At 42.3% G+C, this 19,511-nt stretch overlaps 1 protein-coding gene across 2 annotated transcripts in view; it reads right to left on the bottom strand.

The window, feature by feature from the left end:
* The window catches only part of LOC132821919 (integral membrane protein 2C-like), a 71,716-nt gene extending 64,695 nt beyond the window's left edge, over positions 1–7,021 (bottom strand). For both annotated transcript variants that reach the window (XM_060834881.1, XM_060834882.1), the window contains exon 1: positions 6,767–7,021. In XM_060834881.1, coding sequence (XP_060690864.1) covers positions 6,767–6,859 — 93 coding nt within the window. In that variant the 5' untranslated portion in view covers positions 6,860–7,021. The remainder of the gene's footprint in view (positions 1–6,766) is intronic.
* Positions 7,022–19,511: the final 12,490 nt, after the last annotated feature.

Below are 19,511 nucleotides of genomic sequence, written 5' to 3'. Positions count from 1 at the left end.
TATTCCAGCCTGCATAACTGCCACTGAACCCGCACATTAATCTTAAGAGAATCCTGAACTAAAACTCCTAAGTCCCTTTGCGGTTCAGATTTTCAAAGCCTTTCCCTGTTTAAAAAATAGTCTACACCTCTATTCTTCTTGCCAAAGCACATAACATCATACTATCCCACATTGTATTCCATCTGCTACTTCTTCGCCCACTCCCCTAAACTGGAAAAATACTTCTGCAGCCTCCCCTCTTCTTCAACACTATCTGTCCCTCCACCTATCTTTGTGTCATCTGCAAACTTGGCAATAATGTCCTCAGTGCCTTCATCCAGATGTTTAAATGTATAACATGAATAGTTGTGGTCGCAGCACTGACCTCTATAAAACTCCACTAACCACCAGCTGCCGTCCTGAAAAAGACCTTTATCCCCACTCTCTGCCTTGTGCCAGTCAGCCAATCCTCTATCCATGTTAGTATCTTTCTCCTAACACTATGGGTTCTTATATTATTAGCACCTGTGTGGCACCTTGTCAAAGGCCTTCCAGAAATCCAAACAGAGGCTGGCTCTCCTTTGTCTAACTTACACATTATTTCTTCAAAGAATTCTAACAGATCTGGCCTCCCCTTGACAAAACTGTGCTGACTCAGCCCTGTTTTACCATGTATTTCCAAGTACTCTGTCATCTCATCTTTAATGATGGAGTCTAAAATCTTACCAATAACTGACATGGGACTAAAATAAACGATAAAAGCAAATTGGTGCAGATGCTGGAATCTGAAACCAAAAGTGAAAATGCTGGAAAATCTCAGCAGGTCTGGCAGCGTCTGTAAGGAGAGAAAAGAGCTGATGTTTCGAATCTAACTGACCCTTTGTCAAAGCTGGACAAAGCTTTTGTCCCTTCGACAAAGGGTCAGTTAGACTCGAAACGTCAGCTCTCTTCTCTCCTTACAGATGCTGCCAGACCTACTGACATGGGACTGACTGGCTTATAGCCTCCTTTCTTCAGTCTCCTTCCTTTCTTAAATGGGGGTGCTACATTAATCTTCTTCCAATACTTTGTGACCCTCCATGACTCCAATGATTCCTGAAAGATCACCACTAATGCTCTAAAACCTCCTCAGCTACCTTCTTCGGGAACTCTGGGGCGAAGTCCATCTAGTCTGGGTGATTTATAAACCTTCAGATGTTTCAGCCTGCCCCAGCTCTTTCTCCTTAGTGATGACTATACATTCACTCTGCCCCCTGACTCTCTTGAAGTTCTGGTAATCTACTGGTGTCTTCCACCATGAAGTCTGATGTAAACTACCTATTCCGTTCCTCCATCATTTCTTTGTTTCCCATTACTATCTCTCCAGCCTCATTTTCCAGCGATCCACTCTCTCACCTTTCATAGCTCTAAAAATACTCCTGCAATCTTCTTTTATATTACTAGCTAGCTTACCCTCATATTTCATCTCGGCCCTTACTTTTTTGTCAGTTATCCTCTGCTGGTTTTTAAAGATTTCCCAATACTTTGGCCTCCCTTTGACCTTAACCACATTGTATGCTTTTTCTTTTGTTTTCATGTAGTCCCTGACTTTCCTTGTCAGCCATAGTTGTCCTCCCCTTAATATGTTTCTTCTTGGGATGAATTTCTGTTGTACCTCCCAAACAATCTCCAGAAACCCCAACTGTTGCTGCTCCATTGTCTTCCCTGCTAGGCTTCACATCCAAAGACCCTCTGGCCAGCTCCTCTTTTATGTCTTTATCATTGCCCTTACTCAACTGTAATACCATTGTGTTTGATCCCAACTTCTCCCTATCAAACTGCAGGGTGAATCCTATCATATTATAATCACTGTCCCCTCAGGTGTACGTCACCTTAAGCTCACTAATCAAGTATGCCTCATTACACATCACCAAATCCAGAACTGCCTGTTCCCTAATGGGTTCTACCACAAGTTGCGCCAAAAAAACCCAGCTTGTACACATTCAAATAATTCCTTTCCTTTGGATCTGCTACCAATCTGCTTACGCCAATCCACCTGCATATTGAATTCCCACAAGATTATTGTGGGACTGTTCTATCTCCTGATTTATTTTCTGCCCTACATCCTGATTACTGCAACAAGGCCTGCACTAATTGCCATCAAGATCTTTTTTCCCTTTGTGGTTCCTTAACTCTACCCACACAGATTCAATGCCTTCTGACTCTATATCACTTCTTGCTACTGATCTATTTCATTTCTTATGCACAAGGGAACCCCACTAGCTCTGCCCATCTGCCTGTCCTTTCAATAGGGTGCGCATCTTGGATATTCAGTTCCTAGCCTGATCCCCTTGCAGTCATGTCTCTGTGATAATAGAATAAATTATCTAGTCATTGTTGTTTGCGTGAGGTTGTGGGCAAATTGAGTAAAATGCTTGCAACATTATAGTAACTACCCTTCAAAATTACTTGATCGGCTGTTAATAACTATGGGATACCCTACAAGTTATAAAAGGTAATAATTCTTATGAATTTCTCTTATTTATAAGTTGGATTTCTCATATTAGCAAATTAAAATTACTGTCATAGCCACCATTACAGACTTTATCAGCAAGTATGTGGAGGGCAGCATACCGAGGAAGTCAATCTGGGTATTCCCCAACAGAAAACCCTGGACAAATCAGGATGTACAGAACCTGCTAAATACCAGTGTGAGGCCTTCAGTATAGGAGACCCACTCAAATATAAGGAATCCAAGTATGACCTTCGCAGAGTTATTAAGACAACAAGGACCAATACTGATCCAAACTAGAGACTCAGACAGACACACAGTGACTATGGCAAAGACTGAATGACATCACAGGTTCTAAAAAGATACACTACAAGGTAGCAGATGATGGCACACCCCTCCCAGATTGTCTTATTGCCTTCTATGCTCACTTTGAGCAGAATTTCAGCGAGAGATAACACCTATTCAAACAAGTCCTGATGAACCGATCCCAACAGTCACTGCATCAGAGGTCAGATCAGTTTTCCTCCGTGTGAGTCCAAGGAAGGTGATGGGACAAGACTGAGTACGAGGCCGTGCACTCAGAGCATGCGCAGATCAATTGGCAGAGGTCTTCTCGGACATCTTCAACAGCTCCCTGCAGCAGGCCACTGTCCCTGTCTGTTTCAAGAGGGCCAACATCATCCTTGTGCTAAGAAGGCTCACACATCATGTCCCAATGACTACCGCCCAGTGACCCTAATTTCAGTGCTTTGAAAGGTTGGTCATGGCATTAATCAACTCCAGCCTCCCCACTACTCTTGACCCACTCCAGTTTGCCTATCAGACCAACAGATCCATGTCAGATGCCATATCACTTGCCCTTCACTCTTCCCTAGAACATCTTGACACCAAGAACAGCTAAGTAAGAATCCTACTCATTGACTACAGTTCAACCTTCAACACTATTATCCCCTTGAGACTGATTACTAAACTTAGTGATCTTGGACTAAACCCCATTCTCTGCAACTGATCCTCAGTTTCCTGACCCACAGGCCACAAATCAGTGAAGATTGGGGACAATATTTCATCCTCACTAACATTCAACACTGGAGCCCCCCAGGAGTGTGTATTCCACCCCCTACTGTACTCACTGTATACCCATCATTGTGTTGCCAAATACCAGACTAATGCCATTTACAAGTTCGCTGATGCCGCCCCCATATCCGGTCGAATCTCAGATGGGGACGAAACAGACTACTGACAGGAGGTGGAAGACCTGGCAAAATGGTGCACTGAGAACAACCTAGCTCTCAATGCTGGAAAAACCAAGGAACTCATTGTTGACTTTCAGCAGGATGTTACTCATGTCCCCTACACATTAACAGCACAGAGGTGGAACGAGTGGAGAGTGTCAAGCTCCTGGAAGTGGTCATCAAAGCAAGCTTTCTTGGACTCTTCATGTGGATGCACTGGTTACAAAGGCCCAACAAAGTCTCTTCTTCCTTAGGCAGCTGAGAAAATTTGGCATGACAGTGAATACCCTTGCCAACTTTTATACATGCGCCATCAATAGCATTCTGTCTGGGTGCATCACTACCTGGTATGGCAACTGTACCATTCAAGATCAGAGATGGTTACAGAGAGTGGTGAACTCGGCCTGGAAAACCCCAAGGGCAACCTCCTATCTATAGAATCCATCTACCAGGCCCGCTGTCAAGGAAAGGCCGCCAGCATTCTCAAAGATCCATCCCACCCTGGCAATGTTTTTCTACAACTTCTACCATAGGGGAGAAGGTACAGAAGCCTGAACACATGCACCAGCTGGTTTCGAAACAGTTTCTACCCTAATGTTGTTAGAATACTGAATGGACTCACAAACTCTAAGCATTCACCTGTACTTTTGGTTTGGTTTTGCCACTGTTCAACTATTATTTACTTACCTACGCTATTTAACTATGTGATCTGCCTGTATTGCTTACAAGACAAAGCTTTTCACTGTGCCTAAATACTCATGACAATTCAATTCAATTCAATATATTAATTTGAACCAATACAAATTTCCTATCTCATCACAATGAAATACTTTTTTTTTCAACGCATTACTAGTGTTGCAGATAAGCAAAGCAAAACTAATAACTTAGAGGTCACCGGGAGAAACCATTTAGTATGGGTTATGGCCACATTGACAACACCTTATCTACTGGAATCTTAGCTGAATAAGATTGGATTTTCCATTACAGGAACATATTCCTTCATTATCTAATTATCTAACCTGTCATCTAAAACAGTAAAACAATAAGGACTACTCCAGTGCTGAGCATATTAAAGAAATGGGTTCATTACAGTCAATGAGGAAGTGGTACAACTTGTCTCCTCATATAGAAAATTGAATCATAGGATCATCACACCATAAAAGTAGCCATTCAGCCAATCGAGTCTGTGTCTGCTCTCTCATAGAGCAATACTCTAGTAGTTGGCACTACTCTCATGCCCTTTGTGGTCCCGTGATCCTTTTCCAGGTACTATTTAAAAGTTAATTATTTTTTTAACAGCTGTCCCCACCAGACTCTCAGGCCAGGCATTCTAAATCCTAACCATTCACTGCATAAAAACGCATCTTATCACCTTTCATTCTTTTCCTGATCAGCTAAGGTCAATATTTTCTGGTTTTCCTCTCAATCTTCTGTTCTGAGAACAGTCCCAACTTCTCCAATTTATTCAACTAACTGAAATCCCTCATTCATCGAATCATTTCCATCATCTTTATCTGCATCCTCTCAAAAGTCTTCACATCCTCCTTAAAGAATGGAGCCCAAAGTTGGCAAAATATTCCCATTAAGGCCAAATCAATGTTTTGTGAAGATTTGTCATAACCTGAGAAATGCTGGAAATTACTGCCTTTGGGCTTTGTTAATTCCATTGATAAATCAACAAAATACCTGAGCAGTGCAGTGAGAATATATTCAGTTTGGATATTTGCATCTGAATGACTCAATTTGGATACGTGGTTTTGGATTTCAATATCATGAAGAAAAGCATTGCCAAAGTACAAGTCTCTATCCTAATCAACAAACACCGATTCTGCAATTCAGAGCAAAAGCTTTTCTTTTAAACATTAAAACATTTCTGCTGTGCAGTTATTTTAAATGGAAAACAACTATAAAACATGGCAGGTTTTGAAAACAAATGATTAAGCAATAGTTTGTGCTTTGGTAAGCTTTTGAATCAAAGTGCTTTCCACTGCTGTAGAATGTGCTTTTGCTGGAGAAACTCAGGAGGTCTGGCAACATCTGTGGAGAAAAAGCAGAGCTAACTTTTCGGGTCCAGTGACTTGTTCAGAATTGATTTTGTCATTCGGTGTAGACTTGTTGGCCTGTTTCCACACTGTAAGTAATCTAATCTAATCTGTTTTTATTTTAGTTTCAAATTTGTTCCAGCATTAGCAGTTTTTTGTTTTCTGCAAGTTGAATAGTTGGTCATGTTGTTGGCTTTCATCATCACGAAAGGCATTTATTTTTAAACAACTGAATAAGTTTGTAATTGGTCATGAATTTAACAAGTAGAATGTTTTTTAAAAAAAAGGTTGAACAGGAATGACCGTTCTCCAATAATGCCGAGCGGAGAAGCGAATGGAGTATCAAAACTATTATAATCTCTGTAGTGCTAAAACCAAGCTACTTCAAATAAAAGCGAAATGTTGCGGATGCTGGAGATCTGAAATAAAATCAGGAAATGCAATTTCTGAAGAAGAGTCATCGCACTCGAAACCTTAACTCTTAATTCTCTCTCCGCAGATGCTGGCAGGACGGCTGAGATCTCCAGCACATCCTGATTCTATTGCCGACACACTGAGGGGAAAGAAAAGGGTTTTTTTATATATAAAAATGCAGCAGCAATTTCCTACAGGAAAAAAAGCATTCACGTAGGGATATTTTTATATTGATATTCCCAGCGATCAAAATTCACCCTATTGTGCATTAACTAAAATGTTTCCAAGTAAACAAACTAACAAAGGCTTTTGGTGCGGGGGGTGGGGGGAGGTTTGAGTGTGTGCAGGCAGCACAACCAAAACAATGTTGAATTGCTCCAGCACCACCCGATTGTCAATAATGCAGAAGGCACAGCGAGATACACTGTCACTGCGATTCATGTCCCTTCTCTCTGGTTGTTGGTCGTCCGATTTTTTTTAATGCAAATTAAAGGCACAGCTCGGAGCGGTCAGTCCATGGACACATTTGGAGCTACAACCCGGAGAGAGCGATGTTTACAGCAGTGACGCTATTGATATGTCATTGCACAACACTGAAAGCGACTCACATCTTGGGGGATGAGGATCTCGGTTTTATCCTCTTCACTTTCTGCCTTTTCCGGCTTCTGCCCCAGAGCTGCAGGGAGAGAGATTTTCACCATTTTTTTTCTCTGGTTTGCGGGATGGGAATATATTCACCACCCAGTCTTTCCTCGTCAGGGCTCAAAATAAAGAAAGGGCATGAAATATGTCGGTAGCTGTCTGTGCTTCCTGCTTCAGATCTGTCCAGTCGGATTTCCCAACATCGGTTTCCGGAAATTTTAGGGATTGTGCGCGTGTGTGTAAAGGGAACGCCTTTTATGTTCATTTTCTTAAGTAGGCGTGAGAATGAACGGAAGGATTAGGGTGGTCCTTAAAAGGATGTTAATGTATTAATTTGCTTTCCTCCAGTTAGTTGATTACACAGCCAGACATTTCAATGCTGTAAATTAATTGATTGCAAATTTTATCTTTGCTACAATCCACTTGATTTTAGATACCACAAAACACCATTAAATAAAGTGCATCCTGTAGAGAAAGTGAGGACAGCAGATGCTGGAGATCAGAGTCGAGAGTGTGGTGCTGGAAAAGCACAGCAGGTCAGGCAGCATCTCAGGAGCAGGAAAATCGACGTCTCAGGTATAACCCTTTCACGAGGATTTGCGCAAGGGAAATCATGTCTCATACACTTGATTAAGTTTTTTGAGGAAGTAAGAAAGAAGATTGAAGAAAGTAAAACAGGAGACATTGTTTACGTGGACTTTGGTAATATGCCTTTGATCAGGTTCCGCACAGTAAATGGATCAGAATCATAGAATCCCCACTATGTGGAAATAAGCTATTCGGCCCACCGAGTCCACACTGACCCCCCCAAAGACCATCCCACCCAGACCTACACCCCTACCCAATCCCTATAACCCTGCATTGCCCATGGCTAATCCACCTAGCCTGAACATCCCTAGACTTTAGAGGCAATTTATTACGGCCAACCCATTTGTAAAATTAGAGCATATGGGGTTCAGGATGAGTTTGTCAATGGGATGCAATGTTGGCTTGACAGTAGGAGACAGGTGATGGCGGTGGAGGGCTGTTTCTCAAACTGGAGGCCTCTGACCAGCAGAGATCGGTACTATGTCCATTTTTACTTTACATTTGTATAAACAATTTTGATGAGAATAAAAGGTTAGTAAGTTTGCAGAAGACACAAAAATTACTGGTAAGACAGTGAAGGTTATCTAAGCATACAAAGAGATCATGATCAATTGGGTCAATGGACTGAGAAGAGGCAGATGGAGTTTAACTTGGATAAATGTGAGGTATTGCATTTCAGTAAAACAAACAAGGACAGGACTTACACAACTAATGATAGGGCCCTGGGTAGTATGGTAGAGCAGAGAGACCTAAGGGTTCCGTTACATAATTCTTAGAAATTTGCGTAACAGGTAGGGTGATTAAGGAAGTGTTTAACACATTTACCTTGGTTGCTCAGACCTTTGAGTATATGAAATGGGAATGTCATGTTTAGGTTGTACAGGATATTGGTGAGGCCTCTTCTGGAGTACTGTGTGCAGTTCTGTCCATTCTGTTACGGGAAGAATAGTATTACATTGAAGAGGATTCAGAAAAGATTTATCAGAATGTTGCTGGGAATGGAGGGTTTGAGTTATAAAAATAGGCTGGAACTTTTTTCTCTGGGACAGAGGAGATCGAGGTCAGAGTCAAAAAGTGTGGTGCTGGAAAAACACAGCCAGTCAGACAGCATCTGAGGAGCAGGAAAGTCAATGTTTTGAACATAAGCTCTTCTTCAGGAATGTGGGGGAAGCCCAAGGGGGCTGAGAGATAAATGGGAGCAGGGTGGGTCTGGGGGGGCGTGCAGGGAAGGTAGCTCAGAATGCAGTAGGTAGATGAAGGTGGGGGCAATGGGTGATAGGTCAGAGGGGAGGGTGGAGCAGTTAGGTGGGAAAGAAGATGGAGAGGTAGGACAGTTCAAGAGGGTGGTACCAAGTTGGAGGGTTGGATCTGGGATAAGGTGGGGGGGCAGGGGGTGGATGGGAGGGAAGATGAGAAAACTGGTGAAATCCATATTGATCCCATGCAGCTGGAGGGTTCCAAGGCAGAAAATGAGATGTTCCTCCTCCAGACATCAGGTAGCTAGAATCTGACAGTGGGGCGGCCCAGGATTTGCAGGTCTTTGATAGAGTGGGAGGCGGAGTTGAAGTTGTTGGTCACAGGGTGGTGGCTTGTTTAGTGCATGTGACCCAGAGATGTTCTCTGAAACAAGTTGGTGTCCTGTCTTCCCTGTGTAAGGAGACCACATTGAAAGCAACGGCCACAACAGATGACATGAATGGAAGTACACAAAAATCTCTGCTGGATGTGGAAGGATCCTTTAGGACCTTAGATAGAGGTGAGGGGGAGTTATGGGTGCAGGTTTTACACCTCTTGCGATGACAAGGGAAGGTAATACGTGTGGAGGGTGGGTTGGTGGGGTGCATGGACTTAACAAAAGAGTCACGAAGGGAATGGTCTCTGCGGAATGCAGATGGGGTGGGAGGGAAAAAAATCTCTGGCGGCAGTAACGGCAGAGGATGATGTATCCAGATGTTGGTGGGGTGGAAGGTGAAGACCCTGGGGATTCTGTCCTTCTTGCAATTGGAGGGGTGGGGTTAAAGGACGGAGGTGCGAAAGTGGAGGATACATTGGAGGACATTGTTGATCACATGGGAGGGGAAATCGCAGTCCTTGTGTGGGATGTTGTGGAGTGGAATTGCTCCTCCTGAGAGCAGATACGATGGAGGCGGAGAAATTAGGAGTAAGAGATAATGTTTTTACTGGAGGTAGGGGGAGTCTGTGGGTTTGAACTAGATGTCTGTGTTGAGTCGGTTGCTGGAAATGGAGATGGAGGGGTCCAGGAAGGGGAGGAAGGCATGTGAGATGATCCAGGTGAACTTGAGGTCAGGATGGAAGGTGTTCATGAAACTGATTAACTGTTCCACATCCTCGTGGGAGCATAAGCTGTTACCAATACAGTCATCGATGCAGCGGAGGAAAAGGTGGGGAATGGTTCTGGTGTAACCTCCACATACCCAAAGAAACAGGTATAGTTAGGCCCACATGGGTGCCCAAGGCTACCCCTTTGGTCTGGAGGTAGTGGGAGGATTGAGGGAGAAATTTTTGAGGGTGAGGACCAGTTCAGCCAATTGAATGAGTGTGTCAGTGGAAGGGTACTGGTTGGGTCGGTGGGAGAGGAAGAAACGGAGGGCTCAGAGGCCTTCAGCATGATGCATGGAAGAGTATAGGTACTGGATGTCCATGGTGAAGATGAGGCATTTGGGTCCAGGGAACTGAAAGTTGTGAAGAAGGTGGAGGGTGTGGGTGGTGTCTCAACTGTATGTGGGGAGATCCTGAACCAAGGGGGAACAGGACGGTGTCAAGGCATGCAGAGATAAGTTCGGTGGGGCAGGAGCAACGGAGATGATGGGTTGACTGGGGCAGTCAGGTTTGTAAATTTTGAGCAAGAGGTAGAACACCCAGTGTGGGGTTCCTGGACTATGAAATTGGAGGCTGTTGGTGGGAGAACCCCTCAATTATAAATATATGTGTTGTAACAGACAATGGCATAACTGGACTATGCAAACATCAAAAAGGAAGCCAATGAATTGGAGAGAGCTGTTGACAAAAGTTTACTTTCCCTATTACTAAGGACTATGTGATTTCCTTGTGGGTTACTGAATTAAGTGAACTGATCAAAGATATATTAGAATAATATTTTTCTATTTGTTCACGTCATACTTGTTGGCTTGAAAATGTTGATCAGTTCCCTTTTCAAAAGGCTGGAGAATTCTCATGCAAGATCATGTGCCTAAAACATTGGGTAACAATGCTAGTCTGACCATAATGGATCAGAGATTGTTCACCAGAGATTGTTAGAGATGCTGAATCTGAAATCGAGAGCAAATGGAAGTTTAAAATAAGACATTACATAGTTTTAGGAGAAGGGGAGGACAGTAGATGCTGGAGATCAGAGCCAAAAGTGTGTTGCTGGGAAAGCACAGGTCAGGCAACATCCGAGGAGCAGGAGAATCGATGTTTCAGGCATAAGCCCTTCATCAGGAATGAAGCTTGTGGGCTGAGGCTGAAAGATAAATGGGAGGGGGTGGGGTGCGTAGCTGAGAAAGCAATAGGTGGATGAAGGTGAGGGAGGTGATAAGTCGGGGGGAGTGGGGGGTGGGGAGGGAGGGAAGGTGATGGACAGGTCTGGAGATGGTGCCGAGGAGTTGGGGGTTGGGGGTTGGGGGGGGGGGGGGGGGGGGTGGAAAATGAGGAAGATGTTGAAATCCACATTTATCCCATGTGGTTGCAGGGCTCCAGGGTGGAACATGAGGCGTGCTTCCTCCAGGCGTCGGGTGGTAACAGTTTGGCGGTCCAGGACCTACGTGCCCTTGAAGGAGTTGGGGGGAGGGGGCAGTTGAAGTGTTCAGCAATGGGGCAGTGGGTGTGGGTCTCCCAGAGATGTTCTCTGAAACCAACTATGAGAAGGCATCCTGTCTCCCTGACGTAGAGGAGACCACAGAGTGCAACGGATGCAGCAGATGACATTAGTAGAGATACAGGTAAATTTCTGATGGATGTGGAAGGATCTCTTGGGGCCTTGGATGGAGGTGAAGGGAGTGGTGTGGGTGCAGGGTTGCACTTCCTGCAGTGGCAGGAAAAGGTGCCAAGAATGGGGTATGGGTTGGTGGGGGTGGGGGAGGTGTGGACCTGACAAGGGAGTGCGGAGGGAATCGTCTCTCCAGAATGCTGATAGGGGTAGGGAGGGAAATATATCTTTGGTGGTGGGGTCCTTTGGAGGTGGCAGATGTAGCAGAGGATGATGCGTTGTATGCAGAGATTGGTGGGTTGGAAGGTGAGGACCAGGGGTTTCTGTCCTTGTTGGGTTGGAAGGGATGGGGTTCAAGGACAGTGGGGTGTGTAGTGGAGGAGATGTGCTGGAGGGCATCGTCGACCACATAGGAAGGGAAATTGCAAACATGGAAGTAGGAGACCATCTGGGACTTTCTGAGGTGGAATTGGTCAACCTGGGAACAGATGCCGTGGCGGCAGAGGAATTGGGAATAAGGGATGGCATTTTTACAGGAGGTAGGATGGGAGGTAGCTGTGGGAGTTGGTGGCTAGTAGTAAATGCCTGTGGTTAGTCGGTCACCGGAGATGGTGATGGAGAGGTCCAGGGAGGGGAGGGAAGTGTCCAAGATAGTCCAGCTGAATTTGAGGGGGTGTTCACCCTCACCTTGACCTCCTTCCACCTATCGCATTTCCAACGCTCCTCCCTCAAGTCCCTTCTCCCTACCTTTTATCTTAGCCTGCTGGACACACTTTCCTCATTCCTGAAGAAGGGCTCATGCCCAAAACGTTGACTCTCCTGCTCCTTGGATGCTGCCTGACCTGCTGCGCTTTCCCAGCAACACATTTTCAGCTCTGATCTTCAGCATCTGCAGTCCTCACTTTCTCTTACAGGATGTTGCCAGGGTTGGAGGATTTGAGCTATAGGGAGAGGCTGAACAAGCTGGGGCTATTTTCCCTGGAGCGTCAGAGGCTGAGGGGTGAACTCAGATTTACAAAATTATGAAGGGCGTGGATAGGATAACTAATCTTTTCCGTGGGATCGGGGAGTCCAGAACTAGAGGGCTTAGGTTCAGAGTGAGAGAGTAAAGATATAAAAGAGACCTAAGGGGCAATTTTTTCACACAGAGAATGGTACGTGTATGGAATGAGCTACCACAGAAAGTGGTGGAGGCTAGCAAAATTGCAACATTTAAGAAGCATTTGGACGCGTATATGAATAGGAGGGGTTTGGAGGGATATGGGCCAGGTGCTGGCAGGTGGGAATAGATTGGATTGGGATATCTGGTCAGCATGGATGGGTTGGGCCAAAAGGTCTTTTTCCATGCTGTACATCTCTATGGCTCTAAGAAGGATGCAGGGATGAAATTTTTGAGCTTAAAGCCAAGACATTTAAAGGTATAGCCACCATAAGTGGAATAATTAAAATCAGAAGGTGCAATTAGCCATCAATCTGGTTTCTCAGTTCATAGATGCTTTGAGGTCTGCTGTGCATTTACAGCATTATGGGTTTATTGCAGATTTCTAACTTGTGCATTACTTTGATGCTGGAGTATAATTATTTATTCAATTTCATTTTGAATCATAGATGATTCTTCTTTGAGATTAAGACAACACATTAAATAATTTTCTTCATCTTTTTGTCTCTCAAAGAAATTGCGGGCAAAACAACAGCGAGCTGGTGGCACTTCGTACTATTTATGCATTAATAACTTTAGCGAAAGGGAAATACTTAAATGTCAGGTTGTGTGTTGGGTTATTCTCCATTAGCTTCATAAAAAAGGTATCGTGCTGCCAGGTTCACCATTGACATACAGTTACTCCAATGATGTTCAGGGTGTTTGCAAATACAGAGGCAGCATTCAGAAGAATTCGACAGAACATTTAACTGAGCTGAAACAATAGGAAACTTTAGTTATCCAAAAATAAATCAGGACAGAAAAATGTGTTTAGAAAGGTTATGTTTTGTTGCAGTGTTCAGATTTGTTTTCCTAACTAATCACATTACTCGAACAAGGAAGCAACAATTGTTCAAGTTATGGGTAAAGAGGCAGTGAACATGAAGCATTAATCAGTGACGATTATTGAAGTCCAAAGGGAAAGTGTGCTCAATTTTGAAAGAAATTATAATTAGAGATGAATTGCCCAATTAAGTGGAAGAAAAAAACTGGGGAAGTAGCATTGGACATTAGTATGAAATATTTAACCAGGAAACAGAGATTACAAATCATAAATGCCCCAATGATAAGAATAGTGGAGGTTGGAATTCTATGAAGTAATGGGTGGCTTAGATCAAATTTGAAATAGAGAAAAATGCTTCAGGGCAGGTAACAAAACCAGTCAAAATATAGAATAATTACAAAAACTGGAGATTAAAAAGGGTAGCAGTATGACAGAAAATAAACAAAATTCAAAGAGGCATCCTGCTGGGATAGCAGCATTATTATTACTCAGAAATGAAAGTAACAAGCTTGCAATAGAAGATAAGGTGGAAAATGGCACTAATATTTTGTCCCAGTTTTCAGGTGAGGTAGATATTGAAGTGGTAAAATCATGAAAAATGAGATTAGAAGAGTTAAATGTTCAAAGGAAAATTAATTCAGGAATTTACTCTTAATAAGTAGACAAAACATTGCAACCAATTGAGTTATCTGGAGAGAATAGGTGATGAATCCAATTATATTTGGCCAAACTTATGTGGAAAGAAAAATCATCATCTCAGACAACAGGATGAAAAATATGACAGCCCTTAAAAAAGAGGAAAAATCAGTTAATCTTATATCAGTTATTGGTAAATAACTGGATTCTATGAAAATAGGGTGAAATAGTTTAGCAACTGAAGCCATAAGATTAATCTGGACAAGTTAGCACATTTACTTTGACCCTTCCTGTACTTCGATTGTATATAAAGCCTGTGTTCATATAAAGGATTCTTTAACTTGAAATGATTGCAAGAACTCCCTCCAGTGGAAATGGAAGGCATTCAGATGATAATCTATTTGGCGACTTGATTGGTAGGAACATAAAACTTGTAATTCAAACAAAAATCATCTTTTAACATGGAAGATTGTTACAAGATTGGACTATGTTACAAGATCCTTGAGATCTTGAAAGGGTTCGGAAAAGATTTACAAGGACGTTGCCTGAGTGAAGGATTTGAGCTATAAGAAGTTTATTAGGCTGGAGTTGTTTTTCCCTTCAGCATCAGCTGAGGGGTGACCTTAAAGAAGTTTATAAAATCATGAGGGGTGGGGGAGTCCAGAACTAGAGGGCATAGGTTTAGGGTGGGGAAGATATGGAACAGAACTAAGGGGCAACCATTTTACGCAGAGGGTGGTACGTGTATGGAATGAGCTGCCAGAGGAAGTGGAGGAGATTGGTGCAATTGCAACATTTAAAAGGCATCTCGATGGGTATATGAATAAGAAGGGTTGAGAGAGATATGAGCCAAGTGCTGGCAAATGGGACTAGATTACGTTAGGATATCTGGTCAACATGGACGAGTTGGATCAAACGGTCTGTTTTCATCATACATCTCTATGACTCAAGTCAAGCTGTCACCATAAGTGATGATGGTGAGCATAATGAAGTGTAACCCAGAGCAATACACGATGCTTTTCTGAAGCCAGGGCTATTGTATTGAAACAGAATGAATGGAACTTTCCTCATAGCTAAGACTGGGTGCCCGAAACAAGAAAATATTCAGTTCGCCTTAATTTAGAGCAAAATAAAACTTACCTTTGCTCTGCATTCCTCAGGCTCTAGAATTTTGTTAATTCCTTGTTTTTCTTAATCAGAATGTGCACAGATCAAATTATTTAAAAAATTGGGTATTAGGATGCTGAGTTTTACATCAATAAAATTCTACACTGTAGGATTATGATTCTTTCTACAATTTGGCAAGTGTAAGATTACCCAAAAGCGATCAAGGTGTCACATTTGTCACTTTCCTACTACAAAATTCATCTGAAATTTTAAATATAAATCCTTCTCCAGTAAGTATTACTGAGCTGTCTTTTCTCTTGGCAATCAAACCTTTCTTACAGAAAGGCCATGTTACATAGAAAACAGCTGGCAAATGTGTCAACAGCTGAAGCATGAGAGGTTCTCTCTCTGGATTGCATGGAATAATGCAGGTGAATGCTGCTGTACCCAGGCATTAAGACATAACAAGTTGGAAGTTAGCTTATTAGATACCTAATGTTTATCCTAATAGTTCAAAATGGATCAAGTAATACCCTAATGTGCATTAGCAACATTTGCATCACTAGAAAAGTTCAAACTTGGCACTTACCATACTTGTGCTTTTTTAAAAAATCTTTCTGCAATACTTTCAACAGAGCAGAAACATAGCTAGTGGTGATGGTGGGGTGAGAGGATCTTAGGCAACAATGTGAGCCAATGCTTCTCAATGCAGTTCCATTGCCAGTGGCACTTGCAGAATGGTTTAGCTGCCTAATCCAAGATGGCAGCATGCCAGTTTACAAAGGGACCTATTAAGAGCCAGAGTCACCGACACTATTGATAGGGAACTCTGTCACAGGGGGAAACCACCAGACTAATGAAGGTGGCCATCCTGTGAGCCAAAGAGAGGGTCATGTCAAGGAATAGCTGCCCACTAACCATCACCCAATGACAAAAAAGGGCTCAAATGAAGTGGAGAGATTGCCTCTTTGATCCTTAATGCATCATTTCCAGTACTTGATGCAGCCCCAATGTTGCCTATGTGCCTCAGCAGTAACCATCTCTCCCACTGGTACTGCTGTCTTTAGAGGCCACCTGTGATAAAATAGTGCAACCTGCTAAATTGTCAGTACGCACAGGCACAGGCACAGGACTTGCTTTGATGTCACGGTCCCAAAGCCTTAAGTAAAATTCAGCCCTTTATTGCACTTGACAAGGATTTAGTGAAACTCATTCAGCAATCAAAAAGTCATGTTTGGATATTTCCTTATGTAAAATGGACTACTACAGAGAAAGTAGACAATATTCCTCCACATTGCATCTCAAAATCAGTCCTAAATAAATAGAAATTAGCAATTTAGAATTACTAGAAAACTCATTACAAGTTCTGAGAGTAATAAAGAATGACAACAGCTTATAAAAGACAAAACAGCAATACAGAAAAGTCTATTAACATCATGGGATCAACTTTGAGGCTTTTTCAGTACCAAACAAATTGGCAATATTCCGTTCAATATCCTTTTTGCTCATGGTGTAACTGAATTCTAAGTATCAATCTTTTAAATTAATCATGACACATACTACAATTTTCTTGAGGTCAGCAGCAAAATTTAAAGCTCAAAATGACTTTTAAACACTAATTAGCTTCTTAGCATGCAAGTATTGTCACCTTTCTTAGAACTGTAAAAATTGCTGCATTCCTCCCCAAAGCATGGAATTCAGTATCACTTGAGCACAAATCAAAAAAGAAGAAATTGAAAATTGTACAGATGGAGCATTAAAAAGAACAAACCATTCTTCTTGCCTTTACACTATTTTCCTCTGTTAAAGAAAGCCCTGAAATCTGGATTCTTACCCTAATGATGGCATGACCACCTTGTAGTTTTGGGAAAAACCTATGTATTGTTTTTGAGATATCCCTGTAACGCTAGGTTACTGTGGAAATGAAAGTTAGTTGTGGCGGTGCCAAACACAAGTCTGTTTTGTGGCAGACAATCTGAACTGTCAGTTCAGAATATAGAATGTATGAGGGTGAAGCAAGCAAACCTCCATACAAAAGATCAATTTTTTGTTTGGCAGAGAGAAATTACTAAGCCAAATATTCTTGGTGAAACCACAGGCAGGCAAGCAAGCAAACTAAAAGGAACGACTCTTAATGCTGTGAGGATAATTCAAGCACACTGAAGAGCCGAGAGCTTGATTTAGAGGACCAGATTCATAATAACATGATGGTTGAAAAGAAACCTGTGATAGCTGCATTATCAGGGTTGTTGTGACCTGTGCAAGGTCGGCGTGGCTAGCACTAACCTTAATGTCCATCTCAATAGAATACCAGCATCTCTGAAAGCAATTTCACAGCCGCTTCTACCAAGTGGACAGAGATTCTACTTATTGGAAGCAGAAAGTCTGAAATTATACATTACACCACATGAGAGAATGTGTGTGGTTGATTGTAATTAACTTTTACCTTTTTAATTGAAATTTAGTTTGCCTATGAATGAATGAAGTATTCATTTTAGTTGGCTTGTTATGGTAAAAGTTTAAAAAGTGAAATCTTGTCCATTGGTTTTCTTTGCATTGGAAATGGGGACTTAAGTTATTAGTTTCTCTGAGGATAAAGAAACACTGGTTTGTGCTCTTCTAGTGAGATAAGTATTCCACAAGTATTTCACTGTTACAGAAGGTTAATGGTATTTATTGCAGTGCACACAAGTTGTAACCATTTCAACCAATCTAGCACTTGACCTGTAATAGGGAATTACTATTCCTTAAAACTACATCGAGACAATTTGGAGGTAGATTGTGGGTGACTTAAAAACAATAGTTTGTGGAGGCTGTGTTTCTGTCACTGAAGAAAACAAATTAAATGACTGCCTACTTAATGACAAAATAAATATCTTCATTTCATGGTGCAAAGTGAATGGTCTGATGATAAATGTTCTTAGTTTTTGTTTATTAGTATATTTATTCACTACCATCGTAGGATCAAGTTAAATATCAGACACCAAGTTATATTCCAACTAGTTTATTTGCAAGTATAAGCTTTCAAAACGCTGCTCCTTTGGCACTAGCTACCTGACAAAGCAGTAGCACTCTGGAAGATTGTACTTCCAAATAAACCTGTTGTGAGATTTTTAACTTTGTACACCACAGTGGAAAACCAGCACTTCCACATCACATCTTAGGATCAGTTTCAGGCACTATTTATGGAAACGTAGTTATCAAGTGAATATAAACCTTGGGCGACACGGTGGCTAGCACTGCTAACTTGCAGCGTCAGAGACCCGGGTTCAATTCCCGCCTCAGGTGACTGACTGCGTGGGGTTTGCACATTCTCCCCGTGTCTGCATGGGTTTCCTCCCACAGTCCAAAAATGTGCAGGTTAGGTGAATTGGCTATGCTAAATCGCCTGTAATGTTAGGTGAAGGGGTAAATGTAGGGGAATGGGTCTGGGTGGGTTGCGCTTTGGCCGGTTGGTGTGGACTTGCTGGGCTGAAGGGCCTGTTTCCATAATGTAAGTAATCTATAAGCCATTAATGATGGGAAAATTTCTAGCCTATTAATTCAGAGGATGGAGATAACGAGGACTGCAGATGCTTGAAAGTTAAAGTCGAAGTAAGTGTGGATGTGGAAAAAGCACAGCAGGTCGAGCAGGAGAGTTCATGTTTTGGGCTGGGCTCCTTCATCAGCCCTGCGTGACCTGCTGTGCTTTTTCCAGCTCCACACTTTCAACTCTAACAGCTCAGAGACCATGGCTACTGTTCTGAGGACATGGATTCAAATCCCATCAGGGCAATTCATCAATAAATTTGAAGTATAGTCTCAGTAATGACTGCAAAAACTACATTCAAGTCTTAATAAACTCATCTGCTTCATCAATATCCTTAGGTATGGAAATCCTGCATCCTCACCCCTACTGCCATGCATGTGACTCCAGGCAAATAGCAATGTGATTTGACTTTGAACTGTCCTCCGAATTGGTTGAACCAGCCAATAAGTTCATGGGTAATTAAGAATGGGCAGCAGTTCTGTCTTTGCTAGTTCCACACACATCACATGAACGACTGAAAACAAATACTGGAACTGAATTCTAATTAAGCATGTAGGTCTCCACCTCTAACGCAGGAAAAGGAGAATAAAGGTCTAGTTATTGCAGTCAATGGCAAAGGGGCTATGCTTGCTGCATAGGTTTAATAGTAATGCCAATTCATTTTGAAGCCATCTAAAGGGGATTTCTGGCATGTAGGTGTATATGTTTTATTGGTCTTATACTCCAACCCCAATACTGATTTTGTTAGAGACATTAACCAAAAGGCAACAGCCTACTGTCATAAATTAGGAAACTTTATTTCGGTTATAATTCGCTCCTGTTAAAGCAGCAACTTTACAAGCATACTTCGGCTCTTGCTTTCTGGTTCAGCTTTGGGTTTAGGTTGATACCTGGTTTCTGAATCTATCCAATGGCTCGAA

The sequence above is a fragment of the Hemiscyllium ocellatum genome, chromosome 13 (assembly GCF_020745735.1).
Source record: "Hemiscyllium ocellatum isolate sHemOce1 chromosome 13, sHemOce1.pat.X.cur, whole genome shotgun sequence".
NCBI lineage: Eukaryota > Metazoa > Chordata > Chondrichthyes > Orectolobiformes > Hemiscylliidae > Hemiscyllium > Hemiscyllium ocellatum.
This window is presented reverse-complemented; position numbering and strand designations above follow the sequence as displayed.